This window comes from Micrasema longulum, unplaced genomic scaffold (genome assembly GCF_059751315.1).
Source record: "Micrasema longulum isolate JH-2025_06_02 unplaced genomic scaffold, ASM5975131v1 h1tg000746l, whole genome shotgun sequence".
Lineage (NCBI taxonomy): Eukaryota > Metazoa > Arthropoda > Insecta > Trichoptera > Brachycentridae > Micrasema > Micrasema longulum.
Genome location: NW_028277940.1, coordinates 3,184 through 22,215, shown reverse-complemented (window position 1 = coordinate 22,215; position 19,032 = coordinate 3,184). Strand labels below are relative to the sequence as shown.

General features: G+C 30.9%; 1 protein-coding gene across 1 annotated transcript in view; it reads right to left on the bottom strand.

Annotated features, from left to right (window-relative positions):
• The window catches only part of LOC148279202 (suppressor of lurcher protein 1-like), a 422,275-nt gene extending 405,657 nt beyond the window's left edge, over positions 1-16,618 (bottom strand). Inside the window, exon 1 of the mRNA XM_088230326.1 lies at positions 16,572-16,618. Within this exon, the coding sequence (XP_088086452.1) occupies positions 16,572-16,592 (21 nt within the window). The 5' untranslated portion in view covers positions 16,593-16,618. The remainder of the gene's footprint in view (positions 1-16,571) is intronic.
• Positions 16,619-19,032: the final 2,414 nt, after the last annotated feature.

Genomic DNA, 19,032 nt, shown 5'->3' with positions numbered 1-19,032 from the left:
CCTTGAGGTATTTTATTACGAAAATGGCGCTATATAAGTTATCCATAATAATAATAATAAGAACATAAATATGTTTGTACTATTTTAAGACCAAATAAAATTAATATTAGAAAAACGTCATTTTAAAGAAGTATATCTTGAACATTTAGAAAAATTTAATGAAAAAAAAGACGAATACATTAATATTATATGTTATATCCATTAAAAAAAGTAGGGAACCGAGATAACTCCTGGCCACATTTTTAGAAAATAATTTAATTATGCTATAAATTATTTCAATTTTTCGGTCATTGTAGTAGAATTTCATGGAGATCCTTTTAATTCTCATCTCTAGGGGTGGTTCATTGAAAAAAATAATGTGAAAAAACCTTTAGAATTAAAAAAGCTTTGCCGCTAAACATTATGGCCATACGTAGAATGTACGCTGGTTCTTTTCAGTCACAAGGGTTGCTTAACATAAGCGTGTCCATATACATGTACGTTCTAACCCTTATACGTGTATTAGGATTTTAGGCATACCCTCTGGGCTATTCCACGTAAAATATTATTAAAAATACAGCATCCCTAATTTTTTTTTTTCAATTTTTTTCTTGTAGATTATTACGCTGTACTAGTACATAAACATAGACGTATATCTATTATTTATTATGTATAAACAAGGTCAACATAAGACAAATGCCGTGGTGCAGTTGGTTAGACGACTAATCAAGAAACTGACGTCACGGGTTCGATTCCCGCCAATTGCAAGAAAAATATCCAAGAAATATATTTTTCTCAATTGGTCAGGATTATATGATGTATTTTAATAACTTTTTTTCATATCCGCTCCTTTCCATCTGCTAACAAGCCTCAAAAAATCAGAGTTGAATCATATTTACTTATTTGGATTATTTTTAAATAACGGATAAAAAGAGTAGATTTAAATAGCACTACTTTAGTGTACACTATAAACTTTTTAATAAGTAAAATTATACTAATGTTTTAATATTAGCACTGTGAGTGGTGTAACAATGCAGTGCCCTATAAGCCACTAGGTGCAGAAAGGGATTGATGATGATTAATGTTGGGTATCTTTCGTATTCTTCAAGTAGACTCTAATGTATTTTTTTAAACCTACAGTTGTAACTTTCATTGTAAAAAAACTATTAAACACCGGTCTGATATGAGATAATTATGTAATTATATGCAATTAAACACACTTTGGCCATAAAAGTACATCATAGAGCCAAACCAGACTTCGTTATTAAATTATTTGATTCAAATGTAGTTTTTATAGCAAATGTGTTAAAAATGATAAAATTTACCCATATACAGGATGTTCAATGGCTAATTTCATATTTCAAACGGAAATAACTTTTTAATGCAAGTAATGAGAATGGAGTGGAGTAAAGCGTTAAATTTGCAGGTAATATAGATTTTTATTTACTATGAATTGTTGGTCGGAAGAAATACGTGTGTTCACTATCGAGGCGTACTTAACAAGCTATTTTTTTGCTTTCTGTGCCAAATAAGCAAAGGCGTTTGATAAAATTCAATTAACATAGGGTAGCCAGATTTAGAGCTTCAGGAACATCTTTTGACGTTGCCAAGGTCTAGCTCCATCAGTTTCAATTGATGAAAACTTCCAACGTGTGAGTTATTTAGTGTTTAAAAAGTCACAGAAATCACCAGGAAAAAACTAAGCACGATTCGACGAAGAGAAAACTAAATTTTCATCCATTTAAAATTTAAATCGTTCAAAAATTGAACGATAACAACCATAAACCAAGATTAACTTATGCCAAAAGAATGTTCGGGACTTTTTTTACGGAAACACTGCATAGCAGCATATTTTACAGTGATTAGGCATATTTTTGTCTTTGAGGTTATGTGAAAAACCAAAATTTCCATTACTGAAGTTAAAACAATCCAAGGGAGATATGTGAACGACCATTGCATATCCAGAAGGTAACTGTTTTATTTTTTTGAAAAATATCATAGCTAAGCGGCAACGATAAATTCAAATTGAAATTGTAGGATGATTAATAGGTTTTTTCAAAAAGAACTTTGCAATAATAATAAACATAATAATAAAAAAAATCAATGTTTATTGACAAAAATAACTTTATCTACTACATTAACACTTAGGTAATAGATTTCTCTGGATCATGTCTAGTCTGCCTAACTAGGTACAGCCTGTTTCAAGACAGACATTTTTATGCAAAAATAAACTATGACATTACAACCTACTTTTAAATATACCATACAGTTATACAATATTTCCGATTTTTCTCGACCTAAATCCAGTAAACAATCTTTTATAAATTTGTTTAATTGAATCCAGGTCATGGTTTTGCAATCTTTGGGTAACATTTTAAATATTTTCGAGCCCAGAAACCTGATTTTTTTTGCCCGAATTCAGAGTTTGTGATAGACCCCATGACTAATCCTCTAGTTTGACTTCTGGTAGTGTGGGAGTGTTTTTTTTGGGATTTGATAGAATAATTTACTAGCACAAACATTATTTTTCTAAAAATATAAAATTGTCTTATATCTAAGATCTCGAATTCCCCAAATAACTTGACGCTGGGGACCTGAAGGGCTTTTTAAAAATTATTTTAATGATTGATTTTTGAGCAGATTCGAGAGGTTTTAATATTGATTTATTAGTGGCTCCCCATCCCATTATAATAGTCCTTTCTTCAAAAAACAAAAGGTGATTTTAACAAGGTGGCGCCACTGCACACACTATTTATGCATTTAAAAATGCTGTAAGAGATTTATCTCCAAGAAAAGTGATCTCCCGGTTTGATGATATCTTTTAGCCTACATGGTCGTCCGATCTGAGTAAATATGATTTTTTGTGGGGTTTCTTCAGAAACATTGTTTACTCAAACGAACCTGCCATCACCACTGAGCTGAAAGTAAATATACGGGCCGAGCTCGCGAGGATTTTTAGCAGTCTTTGTAAACGCGTTTTTAAAAATATGCGTGAAAGATTAAAATTATAAAAACGTATGCATCTAAAAAAACACCCTGCGAAAACTAAATATGTAACATTTAGTTCAACAGTTAAGGGCGAACCCAAAAATACATTTTCATTAAAAATTCATGAATAAATATGCAACAAACCCACATTCTGCAATTGTAATCAACTAGAAAGAGTGGATGCCATAAAATATTTGGGGATTTTTATTGACGCTAACCTCAACTGGAGAAAGCACATTGATTATGAAGTGGGTAGATTAAGAAAACATATACATGTGTTCGTAACGTTACGTAATATACTGTCTATGATAGACATACAAAGTGTATATTATGGACTCTGTAATTCTGTTTTGGTTACGGATGTGTCGGTTGGGGAGGAGCTGCTAGGACTATATTAGACCCACTAGTAAAAGCTCAAAAATCTGTTTTGAAAGTTATTCTAAAAAGGCCATATAGGTCCCTGAGTGAAGTGTTGCTTAAAATTCTACGAGTTCTTGATGTAAGGCAATCTTATAAAATGAAAATTTTGATTGAAACCCATAAACACTGGGATACCCTAAACAGGGTATACCATGAACACGAAACACGAAGTTCTGTGAGGAATGACTTAATGATGCCTAGAACGCGTGTAGCGGTGTTTCAAAATTCTTTTATTTTTACGGGACCAAAGCTTTATAACTTAGTGCCCTACATCTAGAAAAACGAAAGTAGAACATGTTTTGGGAAGAAAATTGGCAAATGGTTGATAGACATGAGAAGCAAATTTGCTGACAATTATAACTTAATTTGTACCTATATGTTATATACATACTTATATATTATCCACATATTTATTTTATTATAAACATATGTGCTAATTTTATTATATACATACTTATATATTACATTCATACTTATTTTATCCGTGAACGATATTGAAAATACCCTATATTTTTTTTTTGCCAATATATCGGTACCTTAGAACAGGCATTGCCTATATAGAAACTGATATATCCTCTCAAGTATTTCGCTATACCGCTCTCCTTTGCTTGCTTGATTTATCCTTAGTGTTTAAGTAGAATATTTGTTTGTAATTTGGCTTATGTATTTTTTTTCAATATTATAATGAGAGTTTAGCACTTCAAAAATATTTTCTACAAAAATTAAAATCCGCATTCATGCATCAAAGTTTTTTGAAATCTGCCACTGGTTTCTGTACGAAGTAAAATCGATACTTTTACGATCAAACAGCACTAAAGCGTCATACAAAATAAATTCACGCAGCCCCGCTGAAATGCAACAAAGCTGTAGTACGGTTCGACCAATAAGCATGGTTTTTCCTTTCTTTTCATTACTATAATATGTGTCTCCAAATGATGCATAGGGCACTGTATTAGTACACAAACAGTAGCGTATATCGATAAAAAAAATACACAAAGGTAAGAAGGTCAGTTTTACGCTTAAATCCAGGGATTATGAAATATTTTCGTATAAAAACACCCTTTTAAATAGATGTTTCGCATCAACCATACCGCGAATCGCAGCCAGGATACCTTGCATGGAAGGCGGACGCGCTGACTATTAGAAAAAAAGCAGACATTTTACGTATTCTGTTACTTTGTTAAATATTTTAAGCCAAGTTTAAATATTTAGAATCTCTGTTATAAAATCTAATTCTATATTTGCCACTGTCTCGTGATCTTTTAGCACTCACGGTTACTTCCCGATAATATTCAACAAATTGAAATTTTCCTATATATCATAAGAACTCAATATTTCTTTAAAGTAATTTGTCGCTCGTCTTACTATGGAGCATCTTCCGCATAAGCGAGCTTTGTGACATGGCTATATTTTATTCAAATGATATATTTTCCGCGTCACGAAAAGCTGTGTGCCTGAAAGCTTGGCAAACTTGTTTCAAAAGCATTTAATATGTAGTTTATGCTGTTTCAGATTTGGCTTTCGTTTCAGGGTTTTTCAGGAAACTGCGGGACATATTGGTACCACGAGATGTCGTGATTCAAAATTACATTAACCTATTTGCTCCATTGGATTCAAACGGGAAAAATGTAACCAGCAATGTTTAAAAACCAGCTTTGAGTGTGTCCAAATGTTTGTAGACAGGCTGGATTTCAGAGAAAAAATATTTTTGAGAAGGAAATATGGAAGTCTAGGCATTTTCAGGGCTTATGACTTGTCATTGGTTGACTTAAGTGGTCATTTTACGCACTGTGTAATATTTTACACACTACCTTGGTGTGAACATATTTATTTCGTCAATTCTTTCATATACTGATCTGAAGTTAAAAAGCTTTTTTTTCCTTATTTAATAAAATATACACATTATTAGAAGATTAATACATTATAAAGAAAACAAAGTATTAACATATATTTTGTTCCAAAAAACTATTTAATAATAGTTATTTATCGGGTGCTCAGACATAAGTTTTAATTAAAAATGAAAAAAAAAGTACAGACATAATACTGTATACGTATAAAATAATAAACATAAAATAAAATAAAATAAAATAACGACCAGAAAATAGTTCAAAGAAATAGAAAAATAAATAAAATTAGAAAATAGAGTAAAATAGTACAATTAAAATTAAAGAATAGCAATTTAACAAATTACAACAGGGATGGAGAATACCTTAAATAAGGGAATATGGATGTCAAGGCATTTACAGGGCTTATGACCTGTGATTGGCTGGTTTAAGTGGCCATTTTACACACTGTGTAACATTCACCATTTTGCCTATGTTTGAACATCCATATTTCTTCAATTGTTCCATTTGTTGATTTTAGTGGAGTTAAAGAGCTGAAACCTTTATTGTTGTGAAGAGATTCATTTGACTGAATTATTTCACATACTAGGCAACGCCTGAAAACATTTTTTCAATTTATACACTTTTTCTTGGACCAGTTGGTTTTATTTTAATATTTGAGAGCCCTGTAAATGCCTTGACATCCATATTCCCTTATTTAAGGTATTCTCCACCCCTGTTGTAATTTGTTAATCTTAATGACTCCCGAGGGGGTGAAATCCAGTCTTTTGTCTACGAACATTTGGACAAACTCAAATATTGTAATAGCAATTTACTTGAATATATTTTAAATAAGAGAAAAAAATTAAACACGTTTTTTAATAGTGTGTGCTCATAAATGTAATCAAAACAAGATAAAAAATAAAACAAAGTATATTGAAAATTTTACTTCATATCTACAAAACAATAAGAAAATTGAAAGAACCTATTAAAATTAAGATCTAAAAAATGTAAATAAAATTAGAAAGAAATAAAAGAAAAGGTTAACCTAAGAAATTACTAAAACAGTATTCAATGAGAGATGAAAAAATGTTTAACATAAATAATAAATCAATATGGGAACGTTCTGTCTACTAACCACTTACGTAATAAAAACATAATTTTATTATCTTTATTGGTGCGGATGAAATTCTGACCGAATTATATTACTTATATACTAGGCGACGTCTGAAAACATTTTTTTAATGTTAAAACTTCTTAATGGACCAGAACACCAAACATAGGAAGAATGGTGAATGTTACATGGTGTATAAGTGGCCTCTTGAACCAGTTAATGATAGATCATAAACTCTGTAAATGCTTTGACTTATGTATTACCTTCTTTAAAATGTTTTTATCTCTGTTGTAATATAAATTAAAGGCCATATATAAGTTAGTATAAAATTTATCAATTTTATCCTTTATTAACTAAACTTTACTCTTGAAATTTTAAAAATAATACTTTTTTCTTGGATTTTTTTGGGGAGCTTATTATACATTTTGACTGGCATCTGTATGACTACTTTTGTCATAAATTATTGTTTTGTCAAGGGAATTTTTAATGAACTTTTATTCCTGGTGTTATAAAAATGGGTTTTTACAAGTCTGGTTCAGGTTTTGATTTAACAAAAAGACAAAGCTCCATTTTATAAATATTAGTGAATGTTAGTAAATTTAATTCAATAAAAAATGGCCCACATGTAACCAATCGGCATTTAAACATAGTTAGTTACCCTAAAATACAATATCAAATTTTAAAATTTTATGTATAACACGTTCATCGTTAGCTATTTTATTTAGTTTACCGAATAAAAATATATGACTGCTTATTTTAGCGTCAACAACCTTCAAGTGTTCTTTCCAGTTTAAGGGGTTATCAAGTTAAATTAAATAAAAAATATATAAAAGAGAACAGTGTGAAGTTGTTTTTATTATTTTTGAATGAATTATTTTATTTACATTTATATGGGATGCTTGGTTTTGCCGGTTTTAATAAGGAAGTTTATAGTTTTTTATTTTTTTATTTTATTTGTTAGTAGACTATCAAATTAAGCAATTTTATTTATCGTACTAGCTGAACCTGACCACGCTTCGCTGTGGCAAAAAAAAAATGAAAATAGTTATGTAATTTATCAGATATAATTCGATTTTTAAATTCTTTTTATCCTAAATTGTACGGAAAATTAAGTTTTTTTACTTTGGCTAAAACAGGTTAAATAGCAGCACTGAGTTAAACTGTCATTCAGTACTTATTAACTCTGACAAATATATAAACGCATAGAATGTTCCATTTCCATTAGAACTTATGAAAAAAAGTATATAAAAACAACCTTCTATTAAAATGCAATGTTTTGTAAAAAAAGTTTGAGTCAATCCAATGATTACTCTTCGAGATTTGCGGCCACAAACATACATAACCTAATTATTTATATTTATATGTATACATTATAAGCGCTTTGATTTTTTTAAAGTTTTGTTTTTCTGAAATAACACCGCGTGTGACGTCAAAGGTTCTCTTCCGCTTATTCTCTGTCAGTTCTGCCGATTGGTCCGTTTACGGTAAGCAAACCGGATATCTTGTACAGATTTTTTATCATTGATTGATTGATATGGACCAGTGTTGTCGTTCAAAGTAGTTCGTTTACATTCAAATGTGTTTTATTATTTTTTTCACATATTTTTAATAAACTATGCCGTAAAATTTAATGCTATAATTTTTACCGTGCGCAAAAAACCCATTTTTGTATACAATTTCCCGTAGGTCTGAAGTTCCTTATCATCGACAAGTGCGACTATTGTGATTGTGCAACATTCAAAAGACAGAGTGTTTACGCAGTACCTACCAGCGTTACTTTGTTATGCGTATGTGTGCTTCTAAAACAAGTAGCCATGTTTGCAAAAATCAATGATTAAGTTTTATAAATCACTGTGGGGTTTGGCTGTACAATGGCTTGCATGCCAATTTCTAGAGTTTATTGCTATTTCAATGGCGGAGTAACCGGTATTTCCCTTGAATAATTCACCGCTTCGTACAAAATATGCGATTACCGAGATAAATAACTTCATTTAAGACAGGTTGCTACGTTTACGTTAGCGATTATGCCAGAACGTGTTTGATAGTCGTGTTGTTAAGATAGACCCTTAATAATTACGAACATTTTCTACTGAAAACAGTCAAATAAAGAAATACTGAAAAATTATTTTTTTCCATAGAATTGAGAATATTCCAGAAACCGCATACGAGCATCAAACAGAAGGTGACTTAAATACTTATAAATGAGTAGTTTTACGTTTGAACCCATTAATTTCTTTGTAGACGTCGCTCAGTACGCAACTCCTGATGTGAATTCAGCTAAGTGTAGAAATACTGCTAGGATCTTTTACAATTCACTTTCTAATGATACTCAACACGGATTTTCTAGCAAGTCGGAGCAAGTTCACAGACATGGGTCGTTCCTGATTGTGTTGCTATAAACCGTGTCTTTGTCCTTAGCAAATGTATGTGTAATGTAATTAATAAATAAATAAAAAAAAGTAAAATAAAAATAAATAAAAATACAAAACATGAACGTACTTAAAAAACACCTAAATAAAACAGTTCTTACAGCCCGTGTGACGAGTGATATGTGATGCTATTTTATTGAATTTTTATTTAAACTATTGTGTTATTATATATAATATCCTCTCATACCAGCACTATTGCTGATTATTTCGTACAAATAAAATATGAAATAAAATGTTATATGTAAAGTTTAAAAACCTTGTATTTTGTCATAAATAAATAAATAAATCTTTTAAGGAAAAGGGATATGATTACAGTTTATGTGTAATTAGCAAATGAATGTGTAAATAGCAAATACATTACTTAAAAATTGAACTATTGGTCCATCTGTCAGATTGTCGAAGAAATCAAAATGGACATTTCGGTAGTGTTGCCAGAGTAGTAAATTTTTTTACCCTACTTTGCTCAACTTATGAGAGAATTAATAGAAATTGGAGTAAACAACTCTGAGGTGGATATTTGACCAACATTATCTTTAAAACATCAAATATTATATAAATATCAGTTTTATATAAAATAAAATTTGTTTTGCATTTTAAGTTCAAAGTTCATCAATTCAACTACTTTTATTAAATGACCCTTTACTTATCTACTTTTTTGTGTCAATAAATATTTCCGCGTGCACAATAAAATTTTAAAGATACTAACAGATTGCTTTTTTTTTACCTTACATTCGTGTTATGATTATATTTGTTCCCATCGTGCAACATTACGCGGCGACATCACGTATGCGCGCGGTGAAAGTAGGCATAGAGGGGGGGTTTTTGGGGAGCAAAACGAACTGACCATTACACCACGAGTCCGACATACCTTAAACATAGGTATTAACATAAGTTGTGTACGTTTTTATTCAAAATAAAGAGAACAAGAGAACAAACTATTCGATAATTTATTTTCTTTTATAATTTTACAACAAATTAGACAGTGATGTATTCTCCTTCATTAGTTTACAACAAATAAGACAATTATGTATTTTCCTTATTTGTTTTCTTCCTCAATTGAACACAAATAGAAGGTGCCAAAAATTCTCACTTTCATCTACTTGGCATTTCATTTTGAAGGCTTGTAGTCCAATAAAATAATAAATGTTTATCTCGTAGGGCAGAAAATTGTTCTTCAGATGAATTATTACTTGTACCATTTTGCATAAAAAAATACGTGGTATAAAAATAGTAACAAAAGTAAATCTAGTAGTATTTAATGGAAAAAGGGAATTGAAGATAGAGGAAAAGGGGATATATTAAAAAAGAGAAACTAGATGTCTCTTAGAGCACGATTTAAAAAAAATACTGAAAAAACATATTTCATAGTAGACGGGGGATGATTCTGCAGTCAAGATACACATGAGTTAAAGAGAAAGAAGTTTTTCTGGCGGTTAATGCTAGATTTTGTTTGAAATTAGTTCATAAAGTAACATATAACAACTGTTACGAAATTATTGGCAACTACTATATGTTATATTATCTTGAACCTCCCTGTTTTTAAAGTAATATGTTTTCTGAACCACCCCAGTATGGCTAAAGTTTATTGAAAATAATACAAGTGTTTCTATAATAACTTTTCGTTGTACATGAAAATGTCTGCACAAACAAGCCTCTCATATTACGGTCGCCAGTTGCTTGTCTTTGTTTACACGTCCTAATGACTAACGAATTTTACTAGCGTATTTTTCTCATATCTCTTTCTTTGACTTACTAAAAACAATAATTTTGTCTTTTTTACACAAAAATGAACATTTTTTTAAGCCTGACTTTACATAATCTTTCAAGATGCGCGACACATTTCTCGGGGGCCGTTCACGCGAGTAACACCGTGTGAATGTCCGAGTTTGTCCGACAAATTTGGCAACTTCATACTCCAAAGATTTAATGGAGAAATTTATATTTTAAAGTAACAGCGGTGTTTTATAATATATTTTCCTCGAGTGCCGTGGTGTGTATATTGTGTTTTTACGCATGCATTATCCACAGTTTAGTGGGTCAAAAAATACGTTAACACCTTAGGTACAAGTGTTCTGAAATGTATCCATTTTCCGTCGGTAAATTGTTGACTCAATCTACGAACTCTTCCGAGTTCCCTGGTGATTGACGGCAGCAAACCGAGCCTTGCTGCGACCCTCGGTTGATGTCTGCGGGTTCTGCGCCAATCAACTCCTGGATGCGTATTTACCTGCACCTTCCATGATGCCCACCGGTGTACGTGTTATGGCGGGGTGTGTCATGTCTGTGGAAGTTCTCTTTCTTGCCATTGCTGACGTTCCGTGTGAAGTTAATAATGAACAGGTGCCGCGTATCGAAGATCATCCTTATTTGTCGAGTGATTAAAAAACCACCACAAAGTCACCTTTTTAGTCATATGCCTCATTTGTCCGTCGTCACATCACGTCTTGTAAAATGACCTAAAGGATTTTTATAATACCAGTTGAGCTAAGGATGTACTTCCGTAATAAATAAATTAATAAACAGCTCTTAACAACCAAATCTTTTTCATCTAATTAATTATTTTGTTTGATTTGTTTGCATTTCCCTTTAAATGCACTTGTGAACTAAATTTGGATCAACAGCCCAAGAAAGATCCCACCCCTGAGGAACAAAGTTATCCTACCGGCAATTTTTAGGGTAGCATAGTAGTTAAGTAAGCATCCACTACCTTCCATTTTATTTCTCACCTTATATCAAATGTCATTTTATATTTTATTTAACACAACAGAGATCAAGAGCACTTAAAAGAAGGAAATATGTAAGTCAAAGTACCTATTATAAAAGCACATGATCTGCCATTAACAGATTTGAATTACCATTTTACACACTGTGTCACATTTTCCATTATGCCCATGTTTGAATATTTACATTTCTCATATCTGTTGACATTTGTGAAATAGAAGAGCTGAAACTTTTAGTTGTTCAAACTAATAACCAGGCATTGTCATGTATACAGGAGCAATAATCCAGTTGGCTGAATCTCACCCGCACAAATAAAAGCTTCTGATCTTTAATTTACAGCAAAAACTAGTGTTTTTGATTCAATGGATCGTTTCTGGTTGTGTCACTATAAGCCATGTCCCTGAACTTAATAAATTTAAATGTAAAAATTTGATTAAAATATTTTTTTTTTAAGTGAACAATATTCATAATTGGCCTTCCTACTCCAAAAGTAATTCACAAATTACAACATTGAACAATTGTGCAAAAAAATTAGTAAAATAAAGTGAGCAACCCCCGCCTCCATAACAAGGAGTGTTTTATATTTGTTTTGCAGGGGTTTTAAATTACCGACATAATAATAACGTAACTTCTCGAAACAACAATACTTTTGTTGGCAGCCTACGGTAAAAGTTTGCCCGTTTCTAGAAGTATCCATTTATGAATTATTTTTTCCATTTTCCATTATTACTGGATTAGCAAATATGCGTGAAAATTCGAGAAATGTGAATAAGTTTTTATGTGTTTTATGGAACTTGAAAATAAGCACGATAGAAATCTAGTGGTTTACCTTTAACATAAAATAAATAATATTTGCTAAGTTATTGAATTGAATAACATTTTTTTTCCTTTATAAACACCGCATGGGGCATCAAGCAGTTCAAAATCGTGACGATGAAGGTGAATAATTTGGCCTCAGGCAGAATTGTTACTTTTATTAAAACTTATACGAGGAAGTTCATTGCCACAGGAAATTGGATATCAATTTTTTTTTACACTCTGTAAAAATTAGAGTATTTAATTGGGCGGCGGAATTTCTCGAAAATATACATTTTACTACAAAAAAACCACTTTGAAACGTCACAAGTTGACGTGAATAAGCGTTAAGAATAAATAATCAGTTTTAGCGTTGTGATAGATTTCCTGTTTCCAAGTAGCCGCGTTTTTGGACGTTTAGCATTATTTGACATAGGAATTTGTTTTTAAAGTTCAGTAAAACTCACTGAATGGAACTAGTGACGTCACGAGGGTGTAATTTAAAATTTACAAAGTCCATTGCGAAAAATCATAGCGATGATTATGCGTAACATAAACAACAACAAAATATTTTTTTGGTCGTAGTATACTAATTAACAAATAAATAATAATAAAAAACATCTCTTCCTCGTTAAATGGCGTTGATTTATTATGTTCCCTTTTTGTTAGATCATTTAAAGAGGCCATGATTAAAAACTGGGTTCTTATCACGGCGCAAATGACGGATTACGTACAATTTCCATTGGCCATTTGTAACTGCCTCAGGGTCGAATTCCTTCATAACTTTCTCGGTTTGACTGAGTTTGACTAATGACTGTGTGTCAGCAGAATGACTGGGCACGACAGCCTAAGTTTCCGACTGGAACCAAATCTAAAATACAAAAAACTTTATTCATCGATTCCATCAAGAAACATCCGGCCAATAAATGAACTGGCAGTCTTGTTTTTACAATGAGAATCCGAAAAAACGAGCAGGATTGAAGACGGTTCGAATCATAAATCTTTCTAGAGATCCTGATTTGCAAAGTAAACATTATTCAAAACTTAATAATTTCGAATTGATGGAAAATGTTTTCTTATTTAGATTGATACATACTCACTCGTATTACCAAAAATTTGAAAAACATTTAAAAAAAAAATCCCCTTTCCACACCCGATGGTGCATAGGACGCTGCGTTGGTACACCAAAATCCGTTAGTCATTTTTGTCACATGAAGAAAACGTCGGTCAGCATGCATCACCGCCAATATACTTAATCAACCTTTTCCACGAGACAGAAAAAACTGTTTTTAAAATCAAATCTAATACATTATTTACTCCGATCAACGGTTCCGTTTTTTGAAAAGCTCGCCTTACATTGGTCCTACGCATAATTATTATGAATGTATAGTTAGGGAACATCCAATAAGAGTTGTAAACCCCATAATTTAAAAATATCATTTTTGACAAAAATTTATAGTAACTAGCTGCAATGTAGTATATTAACAAGTAGGTATATTAACAAGAAGGTAGTTATGTAATTGTTTATTTTTGCATAAAAATGTCTGCCTTAAAACAGGTTGTACCGAGTTAGGCAGACTAGACATGATCCAGAGAAATCTATTACCAAAGTTTTTATGTAGTAGATAAAATTATTGTTATTTTTGTTAATAAACTTTGATTGTTATTATTATTATAATGCTTAAAATGTTTAATTGTCTATTTGTAATGTACGCTGACCAACGATATATAAAATTATCAGTTGAACGCTTTACTGCCGGTTAATGTGTACAATCTACTTTCATTATCCATTAAGACAATAAGTAAGTACTCACAATATAAAATTGCTATTAAAAAATGGATAGTGGAGTTAGGTAGCACACGGATCGATGAGTGGGTCAAGCCAAATATGTAAAATGTGTGTACTGTTCAGAAAATTCGGTCAATTGGTCTACATAAATTTGTTATGTTTTTTATGATTATTTTAGTTTATATAGTTTATTATGTTCATGATAATTAGATTGATTGGATTAATTACGTTTATTTATTATTATTATTAAGTTAACATTGTTAAATAACTAATTTAATGCATGTTTCACATCTTGTAAAATGTTTCCCTCCGCACGGGACATCCCTCAGTGAGGGAATATTGTGCTGTATAAAAAAAGGATGCAAAATATGTAAAAATGTAAATTAATAATTAAAAATATAGATATATATACGAGGCGAGTTTTTCATATCGGTACCGTTTTGAAATAACGACTTGGTAGCGCTGCGGTCAGTGTCACACGCATGCGTATTGTGTACCTACTTCTGTTGACAAGCCACAGACGCTGTTGCGGCATCAGTCGATCGTGTTTACATTTGATTTTTTGTATTTATATGCCTCTGCCAATAGAAAATCCCGTCGACTGTTATGCGTATTCTTAGTGCTTAAGGCGTGAAAGTAGTTGATATTCACCGTAAATTTTGTGAAGTATATGGGCAAAACATTATGAGTGATGGAATGATACGCAAATAGGTCAGAGCTTACGAAGATGGCCAAACGAATTTTCACGATGAGGAACGGAGTGGGTGAGTTTTAGTAATAACTGACGATTTGGTGCATTTGGCGGCAAACTTCTATCACGACAAAATACAAAAGCTTGTAGTTTGATATGACAAGTTTGGTGATAATTATGTGGAAAAGAAAATAAAACTATGTTCTTTCATATAAAAATATAATGGTTACAAAAGTTTACTTTTCAATTATCAAAACGGTACTTACTTAAAAAACACGCATGGTATTTTCTCACTCTAAACAAATATAAAGAACATTCTAGAATCTAAATTGCATATAATAATTACTTGACAATTTTTGAAAAGAAATATTTGCCTTCTTGTGATGTACCCAAATATTTGATATTAAGGGCCATTTTCAACGAATTGTAAATAACTCACTATTAGAAAATAGGAATCAAGTTGGGGTAGAGTGAGATTCGAACCACAAATCTTTGAGCCGTGAGACCGACACACTAGCTAAGGGACCATAACCCGATTCAAAACAAATCTAACTGTTCCTATTTAAAAAGGTTCTACATGCTTAATTTTTTTGTACATTCGTAATTTTATATCATATTTATTTTCTCTTGTTAAAAAGAAAAAGAAGGAACGCTGATCCAGGGTTACTCCGTATGGATCCGCTGACGAAAATAATTTTTAAGTCAAGGTGAACTATTTTTAATTTTTTTTACAAGTGTAATGATACGGAGTGGCTTTTCACGAGTACATTTTTTTCTTATATTTTGGTATATCATATACTAAAATATACTTATAAACTGAAAACTTTAAATGCCATTAAATTTTAATTTATTTGTAAAAAAATTATATTTTCGTCATAATTGCTGTTGTTTTATTTTTATAAATAAGCAAAAAGGCAGCTTTTTATTTTAAAATCACAAAATGAGTTAATGTTCTACAAGAAATTTCAAACCATTTGATATAAAGCAATGAACAGTAATAAATATATTTCAGTACGAAAAACGATATATTGTTTTTTAAGCAATAACACAACATCTCAGAGTTCATAAGCAAAAACTCAGTCTAAGTACATATGACACACTCAGGTTTTATATTTTTGAAACAATTGATATTCTGTGTATTTATTTATGATTATTAACAGTTTTTATGAATTTTTGTAATGTTGAAATATTATCTCAAAATATGACATTTGCAAATAACTGCCTATTTGCTTATAAAGGCAGTATAAGTGACGATGAACATCCGTGCTGAAAAATTATAATGTTCAATGTTAAATAAACCCCTAAACTAGTGGATTCCACTCGATGGCTGCTCTTAGTTAAAAAAATCTTGGAACAGGTAATGTTGAGGAAATATGTTTGTTACACGGTATGTAAAGTGGCCACTTAAACCAACCAACGACAGATCATAAGCCCTAAAAATGCCTAGACTTTTATATTCCTTTCTAATATTTTTTTTTCTCTTTGTTTAGTACTTATGTAAGAGATTTTAATCTAAATAACTCCCTAGGAAGTGAAATCTTGTCTTGTCTACATACATTTGAACATATTCAAAATCTTATACTTAACCTCCGGTTCATAAGTGCGATGCTTTATGTACCACAAGATGCAAAAATGAAAGTGAAATTGAACATTTTATTATGAAAATGTGTAAAAACGATGTTAAATTCTTCTAATATAATTTTGCGCTTAAAAATTGTAGCTTTGGGCATTTAAGTACTAAAAAAATATATTACACAAATTATTCTACTACACGTTTTTTTACCAATTAAATATTATAATATTCATGAAACTCATTTCTTACCTCCATCACATTACCGCTCATTTCGTGACGACATGGCGTCAAATAAGCATTTTCTGAAACAAAAGAAAATAATTAGTAGATTATTTTATAAAAAAACAAAACATTATTCACATTATTTACTACTTTATTTTTAATTTAATATTTCAGCGGTTTTATCAAACATGGATTCTTAATTTTTTTCTCAAGATGATTTTAAAGTACACTTTGATTTACGTTTATTGATTTATTTAAATACTTTATAAATACAAACAGTTTACATGCAAATGCTTAAGGGCGGGCACATTGCCTCAAGGCGATTTGAGAAAATCAGTCGTATATTAACATATTGTTGGTATATTATAATATTCTTATGAATAACAAAATATTGATAAACATGGATATTTTTTAAGAAATAAAAATTGAATTTATATCTACACTATACTATGAAAAGAGAAGGAGGTAAGGAGGATAGGAAAGAGGGAGGAGAAAGAAAAAACGCAAATACTCTGGAAGATACAATTTAAAAATGATTTGAATGTTACTAAAAAGGGGCGTGTCTGACATTAGCAGGTAGATTATTCCATAATTGAGCAGCTACTACTTTTGTGAAAGAAAGGGGAAAAAATTAGAGTGGCGTATAGGTATTGAAAGGGTACTCTTTTTACTAGAACGAAAAGTAGGCAATGCTGTGAAAGAGATAATGTAATTTTTAGGATATTTCAGGGAAAAAATACTTTGCCGTTAACATCTGATACACTTTATTTATTTATTTTTCTCCCTATTTGGTTTTGCTCAGTACTTTCAATTATATTCACTTTGGTATACTAACACTATTATTATTAACAGTGTTTTAATACCTCTAAAAGATGAGATTGTTTTTTTAATTATAAAATGGTTAATGGATTTATAATTCTTTAGTAAATAACAACATTTATAAATATTATTCCTGGCCAATTACCTTCCTTTCCCATTTTCCCTTGACCCATTCTTATGATACCTACCTTACATCAATATAGAAGATATTCAAAATTAGAAGATTTGACTTTGGAACAAAACAATACAACATTTGGACATTAAATAGATTGTAGTTTTTTTTGGAACCGTCGCGCGTTGTTTTTAACATCGTTACAAAATTTCGTTGTGCATTTCATTATCTAGTACCCAAAATTGTAGAACATTAATATCGTATCAAAGGTAGGTCCATTCCATATTCCTGACCTTTCTTTGAATATTCTTAACCTTTCACAAAACTGAATGAAATACGTTTTTTCGTTACAGTCCGCCTTTCGTTAACAATGATATCTAAATGGATTATTATATTAATTGAAAATGAAAAATACAAGTTTACTCTTATTGTCAATTACAATATTTTTTGGTTAATTTTTTCTTAAGTTTGGTTTGTAATTTATTGTATAATTTTTGTCCCTGGCTTATTAGTCTTGACTGTTTCTGATGTTCTCGTATTGTTACTATAGTTAACATTTACATTAGAAGCTAATTTATGGATAAATGTTAAATATAGTATTTTAAAATGTTCGGTAACGTTTCAGTTTAAGTGCAGCACAACAGCGTTTATTCGTTATTTTTAGTAACCGATATTAGTATTAATAACCCACTTGAGACTTAGCATTCGGACGCATTCATTAATCACTTTTTACTCTCTATTTCCGGTGATGTGTAGCTAGCACAATTGCATCTAATAACTCTAATATCTGCATAAATATAATTAATTATGGGTGAAAAAAATTGGTATTCCTCCGTCATACATTTACGTATAGTTAAAAATATCTTTTAAAAAATAATTTATAGGGAACAGAAAAAATGTTTAATCCAAAATCGGAAATAAATCACTAATACAAAAGAAAACATACCAATGTGTCGTATGCTGCGCAGTACGTAGTAAAATAGTAATTCTAATATATATTTATCTCACACACTTTTCACGTCTCACCCTTGATAATAAAGGTATATTTGGGAGCAAGAAAGACGATTTCATGCCTAACACGCGCGAACAGCAAAGTTTCTTGTACTTCTCCCAGATGCTAGTTAGTTGTTCACCGACTTTCATCAGGGGCGGTTCTTTCACCTGCTCTGCGAGCATATAAGCTAATGGTTTTTTAATGTTTTAAGCAATTGGATTTTGAAAATTATCTCTTTTGATAACGATAAATAATTCAAGCAATTGCCTTTGAATATGACATATTTGAAATTTAAAATTTCTCACTTTTTTCATGTGTAATGACTACACAGCACCGTAACACGCGGATGTTTTTGGGGCAGTAAGGGAAAAGTTAATAATTACCATAGATAATTGAGGAAGTATTTTTACAGTTTTGTCTTTTTCATTTTAATATCTTCCATGTTTATAATAGTTTATGGGGTATTATTGAACAACCCTGGAATAATGCAATTTGATGTTCGTTTATGAAGTATTTTGTATTTCAGGGAACGACCAGGAAACCCTTATTTAGTAAAAAAACTA